This window comes from Ostrea edulis, chromosome 1 (genome assembly GCF_947568905.1).
Source record: "Ostrea edulis chromosome 1, xbOstEdul1.1, whole genome shotgun sequence".
In the NCBI taxonomy this organism is placed as follows: domain Eukaryota; kingdom Metazoa; phylum Mollusca; class Bivalvia; order Ostreida; family Ostreidae; genus Ostrea; species Ostrea edulis.
Window position 1 is genome coordinate 21,963,079 of NC_079164.1, and position 17,357 is coordinate 21,980,435.

Sequence of the window (17,357 nt, forward strand, 5' to 3'; positions counted from 1 at the left end):
TCATTAATTAGCATGATATTATCATTGATTTGCCTAAGGAATTCGTTCTAAACACGCGAGTGTAAAACTAGCAGACGAGAGTGTGGCAATAAACTAGAATCAGCAGGAGGTTATCTGTTCTGCTTACGTCACAGAGGTGCAATATGTCCTATATCACCCTTCAAAAATTAAAAAAGACCAGAAATATAATGGGGGGTCTCTAACCGTTTCTGAGAGAATTTATTCAGAAACACTGGTTGGTATTACGGAAAGAAAGAAGGTGCATGAGCATTGCAATCATTAATGTAACACCTGGAAATGATAAACACTTTCTTTATCTGTCAACCATTCAAAGATGGAATCTAGCCATTGCTGAGGATGGCATAAATGATATATAAAATTACGGAATGTTTTTTTTTTTTCAATATCGAAATAACTTGTTTCAGTAAATATATCGTGAAGTTTTCTTTTCACTTCCAGACAATGTAAAATCATAAGACTACTTGACTCTTACCCAGATATGAAGTGATCAAAAGAATTCCAATATCACAAATATTTCAACTGGTACTTAACAATGGCAAAAGTCGAAGCTTCTAATACCGAGCGAATGGCAAATACCACACTCTTATAATAAACGCAATCCTACATAGAATTCCTTAATGACATAACGCAGTTATTCATCTACACCAGTGAAGCACTGGCGGGGAAAAACAACAACAAGAATAGATTCATCTTTTTCATCTGCTTTAGATACAGATCTTGATTCAATATAAGATGTGTATAAACTGGGGAAGATAACTAGTTTCTGTTCAGAAAATGAAATTATATGCATAACTGATCGAGTGTAGAGTGCCAAATGTTTAGGTTGAAGTGCCTTGGACTCGGTAAAAGTGTGTGAAATCAAAGGCGAAGACAGGTTGTGATGACTAATGAAGCTCACGTCCTATCCCAAAAATGCCAAGAAAGAAAACTATAAGAAGAACATCGTTGGTTCAAAATGAAAACGTGTGCGTAAGAAGCTAGAGTTCGCTAACCTCTGTTTAAAATACTCTGTAATCGATGAATTTTACATAAATACCTTATTATTCCTAGAAAAGACATTCTGGTTAAAGTTCCCTTTCGTAACAAATATCACCGTTTAATGAACAAAGTATTACGGAGAAATTTTATCTAAACGCCTTGGTAACCAGCAGTGGTAAAACAACCCAGGCACAAATCTTGATATGATAACAGAAGAAAATGCATATATACATTGAAATAGAAGATATGCCACCGCTTTGGCAGCCTCATTCCAATAGATTTAGTTTTTAATTTTTTTTTTTAAATTTTTGAAGTTTAAAGTTCTGTGTAATTCTACAATCAGATTCCATTCACAACACCACCAAACAACAGTGAATACACGATCTTAGAATCTGTCAAGTTATTTAGTTAAATCAGATTAAATGGAATCCAGATGCATTGTTAAAGGTATCATTACAACAGGCGCCACCTGGTCGAATATAAAATCACTAACCTTTTCTTTCCGATCTTCTCTAATACACCGGAGTCGTCCATGTCAAAGAAAAGAGAGCCCAGAACGATAGATAAACCACTAATATGCCAGAAAACTTCAAAGGGCTCGAAAATCCAACAACGACCCGCTATCGCAATAAAAAGGCCCCAAAATAACCCATCGGTGTAATTGTGAATCAGCTACCCGCCGCCATTTTGGATAGTGGAAGATTTGAACAAAATGGCGGTTGAACATAAGCAGACATAGAATTGCTAGCTGCAAACAACAGATGTTTCACGATAGGAACTCAAGTACGAGGAATACACGAGTGAGCTATCTTCTCTACTCATGCGCTCAGTCTTAAAACTGGTTCTCCGTGGGTCATAAAAAATAAATCCTTATCTCTGCGTCCTGTCTATCAAAAATTGTCCGTAATTATATTCATTCATTTGCATAACATCAACAACTGTACACATGTGCAAGTTGCCATCTTGTTAGGATATCTACAATTATTGTCACTTTTATTCATTGTCTACCACTCTGCATCATATGGTTGTGTTTAGAAGCAAAGTCATAGTAAGAGCTTATTTTTCTAATTATATATCATAGCGTGCGATGTATCGTAACTTGTACACTGGGACAGATTCATATACGAGGTACTATGGTTAAGTACATTCTCGGGTATGTTAAAATACCCACACTAAATAGTCTACAACCAAAAACAAACTCGAGATATTTCCATCTTAGATATCCCCAGGAACTGTCACTGCAAATTATCAAAGTCAAAGCCTACAATTTTTAGTTTTTACCACCACATACTAGAGACATTGAACAGAGTCAGTAGACAAGACTCGATCGTCGTAACCCGGCCGCCTGCAGCCAGCACGGTCAAATACCATGCCAAATGAAACAGGGTTAGTCCTTCATCAGAAAGAATGACCTAAGTCACAAGCCAAGAGATGTACTGAAATACACATTGTTGAACGAAGTCACCTTCATAAAAGAATGTTTTTTTTACATGCAGGTAAAGTCTGATTTGTTCGCGGAGTATTAAGCTGGAAGAACACTTCAATGAAGAGTTCATTCGTAAACATCCTTTTGTATAAAAAAAAAAAAAAAAAAAAAAAAAGTTTGAAGTCAAACTGATAAAACATTGTAACCCTGTTCCAATAGTGTTTATCTACAACTTTATTTTGGCTACTAAGTTTAAAGCAACGGAATAAAATACGTTTTCATTCCAAACTACATGATACTTCGCCCAACAGCTTAGACTGGCTCTCGTACTTATAGAAAAGACATGCGGGCAATGTATACACATTATGATTTTTTAAATATATTATGATTGCGTAGAAACTCTAGTTCCTGAAATCAATGGTTTTAGAATATACTTTGCTTAAAAATAGAGGTATGAAGAAATAGAAAAATATGAAATGAATCAATCTTAAAGTACATGTAACAAATGAAGCTCGGTGATCATCAATTGGGTATTACAAAGTCACGGTATCGAGTTCATATCATTTCAAATCTTTTAACTTTACGTGTAGTTTGTTCTCGATTGATGGTTTCTTAAGTTTTATATATGAAATACACATCAAGAAGAAAATAGTCTGGAAACACTTAAATCTAGAATTATTTTGAAAATTATTTTGCAGGGAGAGGGCTCATATAGATTTATCCTGCTGCCCAATTCCATTCAGATTTTGAATAAAAATATTGTCTAAGTCGATGATTTTGAAATGTAGCCAAAATAAGAACATGGATAAGATTACTCCTTGAATTTCATTCATGATGCGAAAACATAAAAATTTAAAAGTAGTAACAGGTATTGGTTGTGCAATGCAAGTATACAGTCATAGATACATTTCAGTATTTGTTTCTCATAACATAACTTACTACCAAACAAAATACCACTGATAATTAACGATAACATGTAAGAGGCTATAAATAACTCAACCTATGATGATAATAAACAGGTATTCTTGATTTCAATGTCAAGTACTGTCACAGTGTTGGTGCAAGAGCACTGGCGGAGAGGAAGAGGTATAGGAATGTCGTGGAGATTTTCAGACAATAAATATGGAGAGCAAGGATTGGAGACAAGGGGCGATGAGTGGACATGGGGCCATTAAAGTCAAAAGGACAGGGGGCGGGGTTGAGAAGAGTTAAATATTCAATAGAGCTGACACTCACCACGAGGACTGGACCGGGCTATCTGGATTGGACTTCTGTGATTCGTCAGACATTTTTTTTTTATTTGTGAAGTCTTTAAATTTTACTTTCTGTACCAAAAGGGAAAATAATCATTACTGATCATAATATAATGACATTAATTTCATGAGTGCTCTATAGATGTGTTTGAGCATCGAAACTGTACAGTGAACATGTGCAAAGAGTGCATATTGTTGGCAACTACAAAATTCCAATTTTTAAGCGCTAATCTATTTTGAGACGAGGAGAAAGATTCAATTGTCATAGCAACTGGTTCATTTCCTTATTTCAAGAGAGGTGAAAGAGGGTGTTTGCAGTTATCTTAACAGTCAGATTTTTAGATAGTGAGTCATATTTCGTGAAGGTTGGATAAGACGGTAATATAAACACTGGTGAATGTTACAATTTTATCTGATATATCATATATATATAAATAAATCTGCAACTAAAAACTGGATGCTTAGTCGACACATGCATGTAACGTACGGAAGTTTGTGAGGGGTTTCAAAATAAAGTTAATTTTCCTATCTTTTCACGGCCTTGCGTACGTAGCATGGGGCATGTTTCTCTACCTATATAGCGGGGTAATATTCATTTAAAGGTCTCGTCAGAAGTTGGGCAGTCATGCAGGTGATACAACAAGTCTTGTTAGCTGCCGGGCAAATGGAGAAAACGGATGGGATGGAAATGGTCCGTTAAAAAAATTTAACAGACATGTCAGAGGGAATTGACGTACAGGTTTTTTTTTAAACTGTGATTGCACCAGTTCAGCAGATAAAAAAATATTCTTAATCCCTCATTAATCGACAGACGGCACCTACAGGCGCATATAATAATCAAACAAAACAATGAATGAGACAGATTATTAGAGGGGTAAGTAGCGCGAGAACTTGCAGGCGGATACTGCTAATTAGCGCGGAGTTGGATGTTCAGCTCTTAGTCTGCAATGATAAGGATCAGGACTAAAGAAATAGACATATATTAGTAAGGTTAAGTTAACTATATTAATACTTACCGCTCTCAAATAAAATCATTATCAAATCCACCCCATTTTAAAGATGTTTTTGTCGGAGATCAAAGAAATTTGCCAAAATCATCGCCACAGGTGTCCAGTGCGCATGTGCAAAGAAGAGGATGCAGCAGAAGAGATTGATGAACGATAAGCATGATACGTTCGCACACATCTAAAAATGGATCACCTTTTCTTCACCACACGCTCGAACCAGAAGCGTATCTGTAAGTAATTACTTTGTCTGTTGCATACATGCATACAAATCTACAAAGCATGTGTTCAAATCTAATCCCAGAAACATACTGATGTGCTGACCGTGCGCCATTTCCTTATCGGACATTTAGAAAATAACAAAATAAAGAAAATAATGTGTAACGGAATGTGTCTTTTTTATATTTTAATTTCAAATATACATTTTAAAATTCGAAATGTCTTTAACATTTTGTTGTTGTTATTTTTACAAAGTTGAATTCAAAGAAAAATCGTTCGGTATGTTGTTATCCCTCTGTGTCGTCAAAATAATCAAGCAAAGTGATAGAACTGTTTTGCCTGAAGATTTCAAAGCTGTGCTTCTGATATATCAATATAATGGAACTGGGAGTTGTCGTAATGAGAAAAATTAAAATGCCGCAGATAAAATCTTGTTCGTGATACTTTACATTGATCGCTAAATTGAAAACATGAGAAAATTTCATTCAGATTTCGCATTGTTGCGCTACTGGTGTTTGGGTTTTCTTCTTCTTCTCGACAATATAAATACGAATATGCGATATATAACACCAATAAAATTTCGAAACAGTATATAAAGTTGAAACGAGAACACGCTTTGAAAATTTTATAAAAATATTGATAATGAAAGGGGAAATGACAGTTGTCTACTTGGAATATTAAGAGTATGACACTGAAATTAATTACATATATTGAAATTGTTTAGAATCTACTATTACCGTATACGAAGAATAATTCATCAGTTGAAGGATGTAATAGTTATCATATGGAACAATCTAATTAAGATGAATCTTTTTATCACTCCCGATTTTAATTGGTCGCTGTGAGGACATATCAAAATCAGGAGAGTGAAGCTATCATTTTAGAAATGCACGTTAGTCGTTATTAATTGTGCAATATGAGCTCAAAGTGGATTGTAGAGATACCAAGTCGAATCGATTGAAATTAACGCGTGTGACTTGACAAAAAATAGACCTACCCATGGATGAACTCAAGCCAATCTATTACAGTAGCTCTTCAATCAAGTACATCCCCCCCCCCTCCCCCTCCTGCTTCTTCAGTTTCTTACGGTTTTATGTGTACTACTTTAGGCTATCAAAACTTAGATCCGTGCCGAAAAGATTTCTAAATATAACTTTAAACTGCATTTATATACGTACCAACATGCAACAGGATTTCATTTTGTCTCTGGATCACTATGTTTGTTAGGACGGACGGGCGAAACAAATGCCTTACTGATTGTCAGGTGGTTACAGTGAACTCAGTTCGATAATAATGCCTGACTGACTGAATTAAAGATCATTTAGTTTTAAAATGACACTACTGTACATAACCTAATTGTTCGCAGTTTCGTATTAGAGTTATCTTCCTTTGGGAAAATGGAAGATACCTGGAAAAGCCTAACGGATCCAGTTTTGTTGGTGGTATTTTCTTATTTGGATGTACGAGAATTAAACATCGCTTCGAGAACTTGCAAGGTAATGTTGCCTCCTTTGTAATGATGATACGTATCCATCACGGACAAACATTCATGAACATATTCAATCCAAGGCATACTCTTAGTGAAACCATTTTTATGTTCCCCAAACAAAGTTTGGGAACATATTGTTTTTACTCTGTTTCTTATTATTATTATTATTATTATTATTATTCTTTTTCTCCGGTACTTTTTTGTCCGGTAGTGTTCTCAGAAACTACAAAAGGGATCGATATGAAACTTTCCAGGATGATAGTATAGCGTTTGTAGATGTGCATAGTGATAGTCATTTTGTCTGCACGTGCATGCACGCGCGCGCACGTGCATTGCAATTTTGGTACAAAAAATGCAAAATCAGAATATTGAAGGAAGCGATATAAAACCTAAATAGGATGATAGTATATCATTTGTACATATGAAAAATAATATTTATTTTGTCAGCACGTGCACGCATGCGCGTGCACGCGCATTACAAAATTTGTACACTAACTTTGGAATCAGTCTAACTTTTTTGTTGTTCATTGAAATGGCTTGAAATTCATATCATAGATAGATATTGAGACCCTTAACTGATTTGCATGGTCAAAATTACCAATTTGCACGCGCATGCACGTGAACTTCATTTTGATTGGATAATACTAAAACGTTTGTAACTATCTTATTTATGAAGCGAATGAGATGATATTCACAGCATACGTAGACAATATGTGTATCTATATATTGGTGTAACAAAAAAATGCCAACGCACACGCGCATGCGCGTGCAACGTTTTTTAAATGTTCAATTTTTAAAGGACGATAACGTTTTTGTTTTTCATCAAATTCTATTCATATTAATGGTTTAGATGTGTCTTGGTACTCCTTACAAATTGCTGTGGTTAGAATTGCTGCTCAGCACGTGCATGCACGTGTGCTGAATTCTGATTGGACGATTTTAAAATCGCTATAACTTCCTTATATTTGGTGGAAACGTTATGAAATTCACACTGTGGGTATATGATACACATGCTTGTTGAACGACATCAACAAAAATTCTGAATCATACACGTGTGCGCGTGTATGCGCGTGCAACGCTTTCTTTCATTTTTTTGGTACTGAAATGACCATACTGAACGTACTACATGTAATTAAAGGCTAAAATAAAATGATTTTTTGCTATAGATTCACAAGGACATCGCTTTTTAATTGGGGGAGGTTTGGGGAACATATGTAACGGTCCCCGTTACAATTAGAACTAGTTTGTTTTGTTTTTGGTTATCTATTACCTAATTTGAAATTTGTTTTGCTGGGATAAACTGTTCAGGGTTAAGTGTTTTAAAAATCAAATCTATGCCAATGAATTAGTTTTAAATAGGCCTAGGTCGATATGTATATATACTGTCTGTCAAATCAATGCCAAATGAATTAAAAATACATATACATTTATTTTTCTTACATAAATTAATAAACGAGGACTATCAAAACTCTTGAAAGGATTAAATACTCGCCTTATCAATACCTTACACGGTAACTATTTGGGGGGGGGGGGGGGGGGGGCAGGTGTTGTCGTTGATAATTGAAGCGTATCGTTTCTAAATTTCCACTTCATGCACTTTCACTACTAAATCTACTCAATCAGATTGAAATCTACTGGTCCGGAATGTTATTGCAAATTGTCTCTAGTATATTCAAATTGGACATGAAATAAAGCATGTATACAATTCATTATTATTGTTTATAAGACAGGTATGTTCTACGATTTGAATTAAAAGTTTAAAATACTTTTATATATATATATATATTTTACATTGATCAATACATTTGCAATAAAAAGATATTGCTGTTCTATCAGTGTTGAAAATAAAATAAAAAATAAAAAGTGTTAGTCCTATCAGTATGAAAGTCAAAATAAATGTGTGTCCTATCGCATTTTGCACCGGTCCCACGAACTCCCCAATCCCAGTATATACCTCAGGTGTATGCATAGACAAGTTACTTTATTTCCTGAAACTTTGTTGCGAGGGGATAAGTAAGCTATGTATAGTAAGCATATTATCCTACTTAAAAAGTACCACCAATTTAGACATATGCTTAAACGCTTACGGCCGTAGCAGCGAGTGTTCTTTTAAAAGATGCCAACGCCTGCCGCGACACGGGACTTCCGTTTTCAAAGTCATATTCGAAATACCCGTGGCTCTCACTTCTAAATGCCGAGCGTTTGACGATGGAGTAATCACTACAGGCCTATAATTACGTCTTAGGTTTGACGCGGCCACGGCAAGAGCGGAACTAGAACTTACGACCTCCCGGTTATAGAGCGAAGTGGGATCATGATTGGCAAGTAAAATGTTTCTAGCGTGATTATCTATTCGTTTAAATCACAATCATCAGCATACCACTGTTCTTCCCATGGGGATCCGGGTTAGAATAGGTCCTCAGTACCCCTTGCTTGTCGCAAGAGGCGATTAATGAGCCGGTCCTTCGGATGAGACCGCAAAAACCGAGGCTCCGTGTCACAGCAGGTGTGGCACGATAAAGATCCCTCCCTGTTCAAAGGCCATAAGCGCCGAGCATAGGCCTTTTATTTTGCAGTGGTGACGTCTCCATATGAGTAGTGACTGGGCTCTGTGGAAGACGGTCCACTAATCCAAACTGTTTCATGACTGCATTTCTGTATATGGTTGGTTTGACTCTTGCCCTTCAGGGACAGTGGACACTCAAAAATATGTTATAGAAATATGTGAAATAGCTTATAGATATTTTATTATTGCAAAAAACGCATATCTATCATGAACTTTCCCGCTGCATTCATACATATTCTAGCAAAATGGGATGATGCTCGGTTACGGAAATAACCGAGTAGTTACGATTCTGACTTCATATCGATGTTGAAATTACTTGATAAAACTGAACCTCTCCCACACCTTTCCTTTATAAGGTACATGTTATTTCCATGGATTTGATATACATGTATAATATTTAAGATATTTATGATTGATATACATTGTGAAAAAACAACCTACATGTATGAAATAGACATTTTCTCTCTCTCTCTCTCTGGAAGTTAAGCATATCCAATGACCATTCTAAATTTCAAACTCAGGATACAAATTGGCCATTGTTTTCAGAATTGGTATCGTGTAGCTCAAGACGAAAGTTTATGGAAATGTCTGACATTCAGACGACTTGGATGTCGATACTCGCGTCATAATGCGATAAGTTGGAAATCGGAACTAAAGCGACTGACGTACCATGTGCCAGTATATCTACATCAAACATGTGAGGGTCACGTGGACGAAGTATATTACGTCTGCTTCTCCAACAGTGGACAGCTGCTTGCTACATGTGGAGCAGACGGTATTGTAAATGTAAGTTGCTCTCGTCAGTCTTGTCAAAGCTTCTTGTTATTAACCTGTCATTGAAGAACAAACCATGAGAACGAATCACCTCCAAATCGCAGAAACAATCATGTTAAGTGAAATTGAGTCCACAGGATTTTGAACTTAGGACTATCTACTGAATGAATTATTTAACCCTTGTTTGACTTCAATGAAATAAGCTGAAATGTAGTGTGTTTACATAAATTTTCGTGGGCACCAAAATTCGCGGCTTTGGCCATTGCACACAGTTTTGTTATTTAAACACTTGAATAGTTATCCTTTATTCACGCTTTATCTTTTGGTCTAGCTTATTCGTTGGAATGCGAAAACTGGTGTTACTCGAATCATCATGAAACCAAGGCTCTAGTAGACTTAACTTCCTTGCTTCATGAGAAGTTTTATACCCTTAGAACCACATTTGCACAGCCAAAACGCGGTGAACAAACAGGGGTTAGTTTATGTAATAAATAGACAGTAAGTATAGTGTGTGGCGTTCAGTTTGTGATAAAAGCCGAAGAGTAAAGTGACCTTTGTTGAAATATCATTAGAATTTTTACATTCAGATTAATTCGGAACGACTGCGAGATTTGGTTACCAACCCTGTCATGATATGAAAATACATGGACGATCTTAATATGACATTGCCATAGATATAATGTGTTCTCCGTGTGATAGAGTTCAGAATACTACCGTTGGTTAACAAAAGTTACCACCGAAAGAATTCTTAACCATTGATACGACAGTGGTGGCAATGTTTGTTAGTAAAATTTATTTCTGCAGACAACCTAGAACTTTCACAGCGGGGTTAAGGTGTCCCGGGTAAAATAACAAGTAAAAACAGCATATTCATATAAAAGTAAAATTCTTTCAAGCGTCGCATATTTTTAGTAAAAATCGTTTGTCAATACATTAATAAACATCGTATCACGTGGGGAAATCCTTTGCTTACCTATTACTTGTACGTCGTCATACAAGTGACGTAGAGCTATTTTTATCCGCTAGACTTTTAGTTGTTTATCACCTCGTTCCAGGTGAAAGATGCACTCAAATCATTTGCAGCTTGGGCTTGATATGTCGACATTGATATGGTAAATTTAAAGAGTGATACGGATCGGTACAATATCCTCTCAAATATAGCAATTTCCATAATCTCAACTCAAATGTTGGGCATTTTCCACATTCACATCCAAATCGTATCTAAACGAGGCAAAATATTGTACCTTCCGTATCAAAATCCTAAATCTGCAACTAGTTACCTTTCTGAATATGCCTAGGTCGAAATAAAATATCGTCATCTTTCACCTGTAACGAGTCGATATGTACATGCGTTGGTTTTCTTTATTCTAAATGACTATACACATCGGGGGCGATATCAAGGTCACAAAGTGATGTAAAGATTACTTTACAGTCTTTCGTTCACATATTATATATAAATATATGAGACTTATATATTATTGAAGAAATTTAGGGGGGGGGGATCATCTGACAAACAGATTAAAACACATACAGCTTGAACACTAGATAACGGCAATAAATAGCGAGAAAATATTATGACATTTTCCCCGCGATACAACTATAGACCTGTACGTCGTGACGTACTTTTATATTGTGACGTCATATAGTATGAAGTGCACCGAGCAAACTTCCACCAGAGTTCGTAGGTGACGTAATGAGGCCTCGACGGGGAGTATGGTGCACCGAGGTACATTTTATGATGATTATTTTAACTTTACTCGGGACACCTTAACCCTGCTGCGTTGTCAGCATTGGTAATTTTATTTATGACGTAATCAAAAATGGTGTTCATCGCGTACATGCTGAAAGCAACAGATTATGTATCACAGCTGTCGTAGACATCAACTGTAGACAATTTCAGACATGTTGCTTCAAACATGACCCAGAACAGACGGAAATGAGTTTTAAAAACATCAAGGTTATATAATGGTATGGTAATGTCTTAGAAATCACTAATTTCGGCTGAGATCCAGTAGTCTCGCTTTCCCCATGCAGACTCTCGAGCGCTCGTGCAAAGTATCGAGAGAGTCTGGTGAAAGCAAGACTAGAGATCCAGCCGAGCCGAATATCGTCCGAGGTTAAGTAATCACTCACTCACTCTAAGCATTTCGTCCGATGATCTTCGCATATTTTGCAAGAGAAAATAATTTGTAGGAGAAAGTGATTAACAGTACTTATTATCATATTTCTAAACGCGTCTTCTTGCTGCAAAATTACACACACATATATGAATATGCATGTATCTTTGTTTGACATTTCGTGCTAACTGATCCGTCAGTGGTATAACAATGGTACTAATGGTAACATTGTTGAATTCCTCGCCATTTGTAACTCAAACTCGCTCAGAGTATAGAAGGATCCAATATGGTACCAACGACTCAAACCATCGGCAAATCGATGATGTTTGCTCTGGGTTTACTCTGAACGCACCCAGCGTAAAAGTTGATGAAATGGTGATATACGTGTAAATTTGTATACTAGTAAACCACGCCCTGAAATTTACAAGTGCTGATATGTTTTTGTAATGCATTGCAGATTTGGAGGTATGGCCATGATACTGCATTGATGCATTCCAAACAAATTGTAGATAATCCTTCTTACGTGAACTACGTGGAATTTAACAAGGCGGAGACGCACCTGCTTGTACACTGTGTGTGCAGGGAGGATGAGTTCTTCAACACAGTCGCAATTCTCTCCATAGAAAAGGGTAAACTACAATGGCTCATCGTTTTCCTTTTTAGTTTTTTTTAAACTTCCCTTCGAGAAATTTTCACTCATATTGAAACGTCAGCATCTGTAGGTGAAGTACCGTAAATTTGGACCAATGTTTGACGCTCGGGGCTGTAGCATCACGGGTTTTCTACACGTGTCGCGACACGGGGCCTGCGTTTTTAAGATTATGCCCAAAAGACTCTCGACTCTTTCTTCTCAAGGCCGGGCAATCTTTTTTTTTTTTTACGTTTTAGGACTGGATCTCACGATCTCCCGGTCTCTCTGTAACCACTGAGGTACTCCGACCGGTTTCATAATAATAATTTATACTTTATTTCTAGTAGGTAACTTGGATAGTTTTTGACCAAAGCCTTCTCAAACAGATTACAATTAAAATGACAATGATTATACTTTGACTGTCATAATTATGCGACTGTCACACTACTAACGTATGAAAAACAAAACACACACTTACTGGCTAGCTGCAGAAATGTAGCTCTCCAAAAATTATGTTGACAGACCGGTCTGTCAAAATTATCGATCAAGCGAAATGACACGCTGTTATAGGAACGGTAGTACTTTTCACTTAACACATATGGATGTATCTAATATTTGCTTGACGACCTTAGAACTTATTCTACGTTTTTGAAACTTGTTAGGAATGCACTAATTGTGTTCGTAACTCACAGATAGCGTATTCACAGGCGTCCTGGGGTTTAGTCTCGCTTTCCCTAGACTCGCTCACTAGACTTTGCACGAGCTGGAGAGTCAGGGGAAAGCGAGACTATCTGGGGTTCGACTTTACTAGTACATGGGTTGAAAAGAGCCATGAATCCATGTCACTTAAGGTAATTCAACCCCTCTAGATTTATAGATTCTTGAAATAATATATCTTAGTAACAAATGAGAATGATAAAACAAGTCTGTTGCAGTATTAATGAATTTTTTATCAATTAGCACAATGTACCTGTTATCAACGTCAGAAAATTGCAATTTTTCTGAAACAGCATTATCAAATTTCACAAAAACTGGTTGAAACGATATACAGAATGTAATGGTATTCATAACAATTTCATGAAACTGTTTCTTTAAAAAATATACAAAATGTTTATGAAAAATAAAAGAAATCTATCGCATAATGGACTTGATAAATGATTTAATGAAAACAGTCATTGCCCTTAGATTCAATATTTTGAAACTTATAATTGATTATTCATATATAACTTAAACTTTTGAAATATTTTATGATTAACAAGATTTTTTACAATAACTATTGAAATAGACTCCAACAAAATCTATGTTCCTGTCATGCATAAATCTTATTAAATCATTGACTTTGCAAAATCTTATGACGTCACAGGAGGGTGGAAATACCTTAAGGAAGCTCATCACACTAAATTTTTATTTAATAGCTCGTTAAAACACCTCTTATGAAGTTATGTTTCAATTTCTTTTTATGACATATTTCTTCGATATATCTCTTTTCTAACTGACGTGGTTTTTTTTAAAGATTATATCCGTAGATTTAAGAAATATTAACAAATAACGTTTTCAATTTTTATAAATAATTTTTTCTAAAAATTTTTTTAGAACGTTCATATCTGAATCTCTTAGTAATGTTTTATTAGATATTCATATCCTGCACCAAATTACAGCAAAATTTGGACTCAAGAATCTCTTATTTGCAAACAAAACACCTTTCTAATCATTCCGGGAAAAATATCAAAAAATTCATTTAAAATAATTGAGAGCTTCTATCACTCTTTCGATTGTAAAATCATACTTCACAAGAGGTGTTTTAATTGAATAAAATTTTAGTGTAATGAGCTACCTTAATCATCGAAATGCGTTCCAACACGCCTTTCATACGTTCCATGCAGGTTTTAAAAATAAACGTTATACATACGTTCCACGTACACGTAAGTCAAGCACGCTAGATATATATTTATAGGCGCGATCCATGCCTTCGTTATGTGCGTTAGTATAACTCTGTAAGTCCTAAACGCGGCTTCCTTTTGATTTTTAATTAAACGTTAACATATAAAAGAAAAACTTGAACCTTAGATACATCCTTTGAGACAAGGGCTTTGATATTTCACTTATATATTCTTTATAATAAGACTTTACATTTGGTATCAAAATTTTGAATATACTGATCTTTACTTTGGACTTTGACCTACTTTTCAAAACTTTAATCTTGGCTATATCTTTTGAATTGAGGGAGGGGATATGAATTTGATATAAACATAAACATTTTGCATAGATATACCTCATGACCAGGTCTTTCTTTTGGTAAAAAACTTTTGACCTAGTGAACTTGACCTTTTACTTAACATCGATACATCTTGTGAATAAGAGTGATAGGGCTGTAATATATCACATATAAATTCCGCATGACCTCGCATTTCATTTGACACCAATATTTTTTTTACCTTGACATTGGACTTTGACTCACTTTAAAAATAAAAAAAAAATTAACCTTTGCGTTATCTTTTGAACCAAAGGGGTAGGGTTTTGATATTTCAATAAAGATTTCCCATGACCAGGCCTTTCATATGGTACCAAGACTTTTGACCTAGTGACCTTGGACTTTAAACTACTTTTTAAAAACTTTAACTTATATTTGTTTAGCCAAGAGAAATAGTTATAACCAAGCCTTTCATTTGGTACCAAGACTTTGACATAGTGACCTTGGACTTTGACCTACTTTTCAAAGACTTCAACCTTGGATATATATATATATCTTTTGAACCAAACAGGAGAGGGGTGGAGCTTTGATTTTTCACATAAAGATGCCTCATGAACAGCTCTTTCTTTTAGTACCAAGACTTTTGACTTAGTGACCTTGGACTTCGACCTACCTTTTAATAACTTAAACCTTGGCTAACCAAGAGAGATAGGGTAAGTACAATCACGCTTGTCTTGTTGCCATTTTGTGAACTGAATTCAACTGGGATGGAAAAGTACTCTAATGGGTCAGACCCCCCCCCCCCCCCCCCCCCCCCCCCCCCACCATTTTGAAAATCTTCTGGATTCGTCCCTGCTAAACAAAGTATCGTGAGATAGTTGTGCATACTTTATTCGTTTGAATTTAGGGGCTATACAAATAGTGGCGGCCAGGAGTTCTGAAATTCCGCAATTTAGAGGTACATGGCTCAGTAACAACACGTTCTTGAATGCAGATACAACCGATTCTTCGTCTCCCGATGACTGGAAATTAACTGCTTGTAAGGTAAGCCTCTTTTTGATATCTTTGGCTACTTGACAGTTAAATGCATTTCAAAACTACAATGTGGTATTTTGACCATTAACTCTACATCTGCAATATCTTTTCAGCTTATGGATGAGGTTTTAGATGAGAATGATCCGTCTTTGGGGCTTCGCATTCAGAATTTTCTGTCAAAGAAAAATTTGGACGTGAAAATACTCCTGCATATGGAAGGTATGGCGTTTTATGCTAATTTTGTGAAAGTAATAGACTGGTCAGAATGGAACTATGACGTAGCAAATGGACAACAAACAAATACAACCACAAACGAAATGGTGACAGCGCTCTACTTACAGAGCAAAAATTTAGAGAAACACAACAGAATCGTATTCTACAAAATTAACTTGGACTCTCCCGATCCAGTGGCACCTCAACCTATCAAGACAATTGTAATCAACAGCGAATGCTTAGGGATTCAGCTGTCAGAGGACCACAGGTAACGTCTCCATGTCTGAATTTTAAAAAGTTGTTCGACAAAATGATTCCTAGATAATTTGTACTTCAGATATATTTAGATGTGATTTAGAAATGGTTGCAATGATTGACTTTTGTTTCTGATTTTTTCTAATTGAGTACAAGATACGTTGAGTCTAAGCTGTGAGAAAACTTTAAATATGTTGTGAATGTTGCCAGGTGCTTGGTGTACAACTTAAGGCGATTATCTGCTGATGAGTACAATATCTGGCACGAAAAGGAAGTCGTCACTATGGTAATCAACTTGAAAAAAATGGAAGAAAAACCGGAAACATTCGATGACAACAAACCCCTAGAAAATTCTTTTAACCTATCGTACTTCTTTCCAAGTGTATCTACCGACCTTGTTGCAAAGTAATTAATATATGTAATAGTTTTATAATACTTGCATGTATTTGGATTTTATTAAATTTATTTTCGGAATTCCTTTGTTTTGACCTTTTAAACTTTTTTTTTTACAGTGAATCAGACCCAGATATTGTTCATCTATGGGATCGTCACTCGCATCAAATTGTTTCGAGGTTGTCACATCGGCTTCCAAACGCACCCACGCAGAACGGCGTGAGTGCCGTTGCATTTCACCCACGTGACCAGGAAGTCCTCGTCAGTGTAGCAGATGATCGCAAACTTAGAATATGGATGTCTACGAATAGACAAAGACATTGTTGAGACTATAACTATACATATGTAACAACTCGCTCTCCTTTACGATACATGGATCATAGGCATGAGCTTTTAGAAACGTAAAAGTCTTGGTCGAAATAAAATTGTGTTTTAAAATAGATCGTTTTAAATCTTGAAACGTGCAAATATGTCCTAATAAATCTTACTGCTATCACTGATATGTAGGGCTACTGGATATGAAGTAATTGTAAATCTGGCAACAAAATATCTTAATCCAATGATATAAATCTGGCAACAAAATATTGATGCTCACAAGCTTGAATGACGTTTTTCATTTCAAAAGTTCAGTGCAACTTCACAAATATGTCCATTTTAAGATTTGAACAACATTACAATAATCTGTATCACAGGCTTTCCACGTTTTAATTTTATATATATATATATATATATATATATATATATATATATATATATATACATAAAGGCCTATTGGGAAAAAAATGGTCTCCC

The 17,357-nt window shown here is 35.7% G+C and overlaps 2 protein-coding genes across 5 annotated transcripts in view; one reads left to right on the plus strand and one right to left on the minus strand.

Annotated features, from left to right (window-relative positions):
• Positions 1-4,463, minus strand: part of LOC125663687 (tripartite motif-containing protein 45-like) — a 13,263-nt gene extending 8,800 nt beyond the window's left edge. The window contains exon 1 of one of the 3 annotated variants that reach the window (XM_048896013.2): positions 3,662-4,463. In XM_048896013.2, the coding sequence (XP_048751970.1) occupies positions 3,662-3,714 (53 nt within the window). In that variant the 5' untranslated portion in view covers positions 3,715-4,463. Of the gene's footprint in view, positions 1-1,057; positions 1,206-1,492; positions 2,595-3,661 lie in introns of those variants that run through there. The other 2 variants (XM_048896014.2, XM_048896015.2) reach the window with 2 other exon arrangements.
• Positions 4,464-6,051: 1,588 nt separating this feature from the next.
• Positions 6,052-17,005, plus strand: LOC125663689 (uncharacterized). Of its 2 annotated transcripts, XM_048896018.2 has the most exons (7): positions 6,052-6,397; positions 9,503-9,742; positions 12,305-12,476; positions 15,577-15,713; positions 15,818-16,185; positions 16,383-16,577; positions 16,685-17,005. In XM_048896018.2, the coding sequence occupies exons 1-7, from the start codon at positions 6,299-6,301 to the stop codon at positions 16,890-16,892; spliced, it is 1,419 nt and encodes a 472-aa protein (XP_048751975.2). In that variant the 5' UTR covers positions 6,052-6,298; the 3' UTR covers positions 16,893-17,005. The 2 variants fall into 2 exon arrangements, with proteins under 2 accessions (XP_048751975.2, XP_048751976.2); XM_048896019.2 differs by lacking the exon at positions 9,503-9,742.
• The last annotated feature ends 352 nt before the right edge of the window (positions 17,006-17,357 follow it).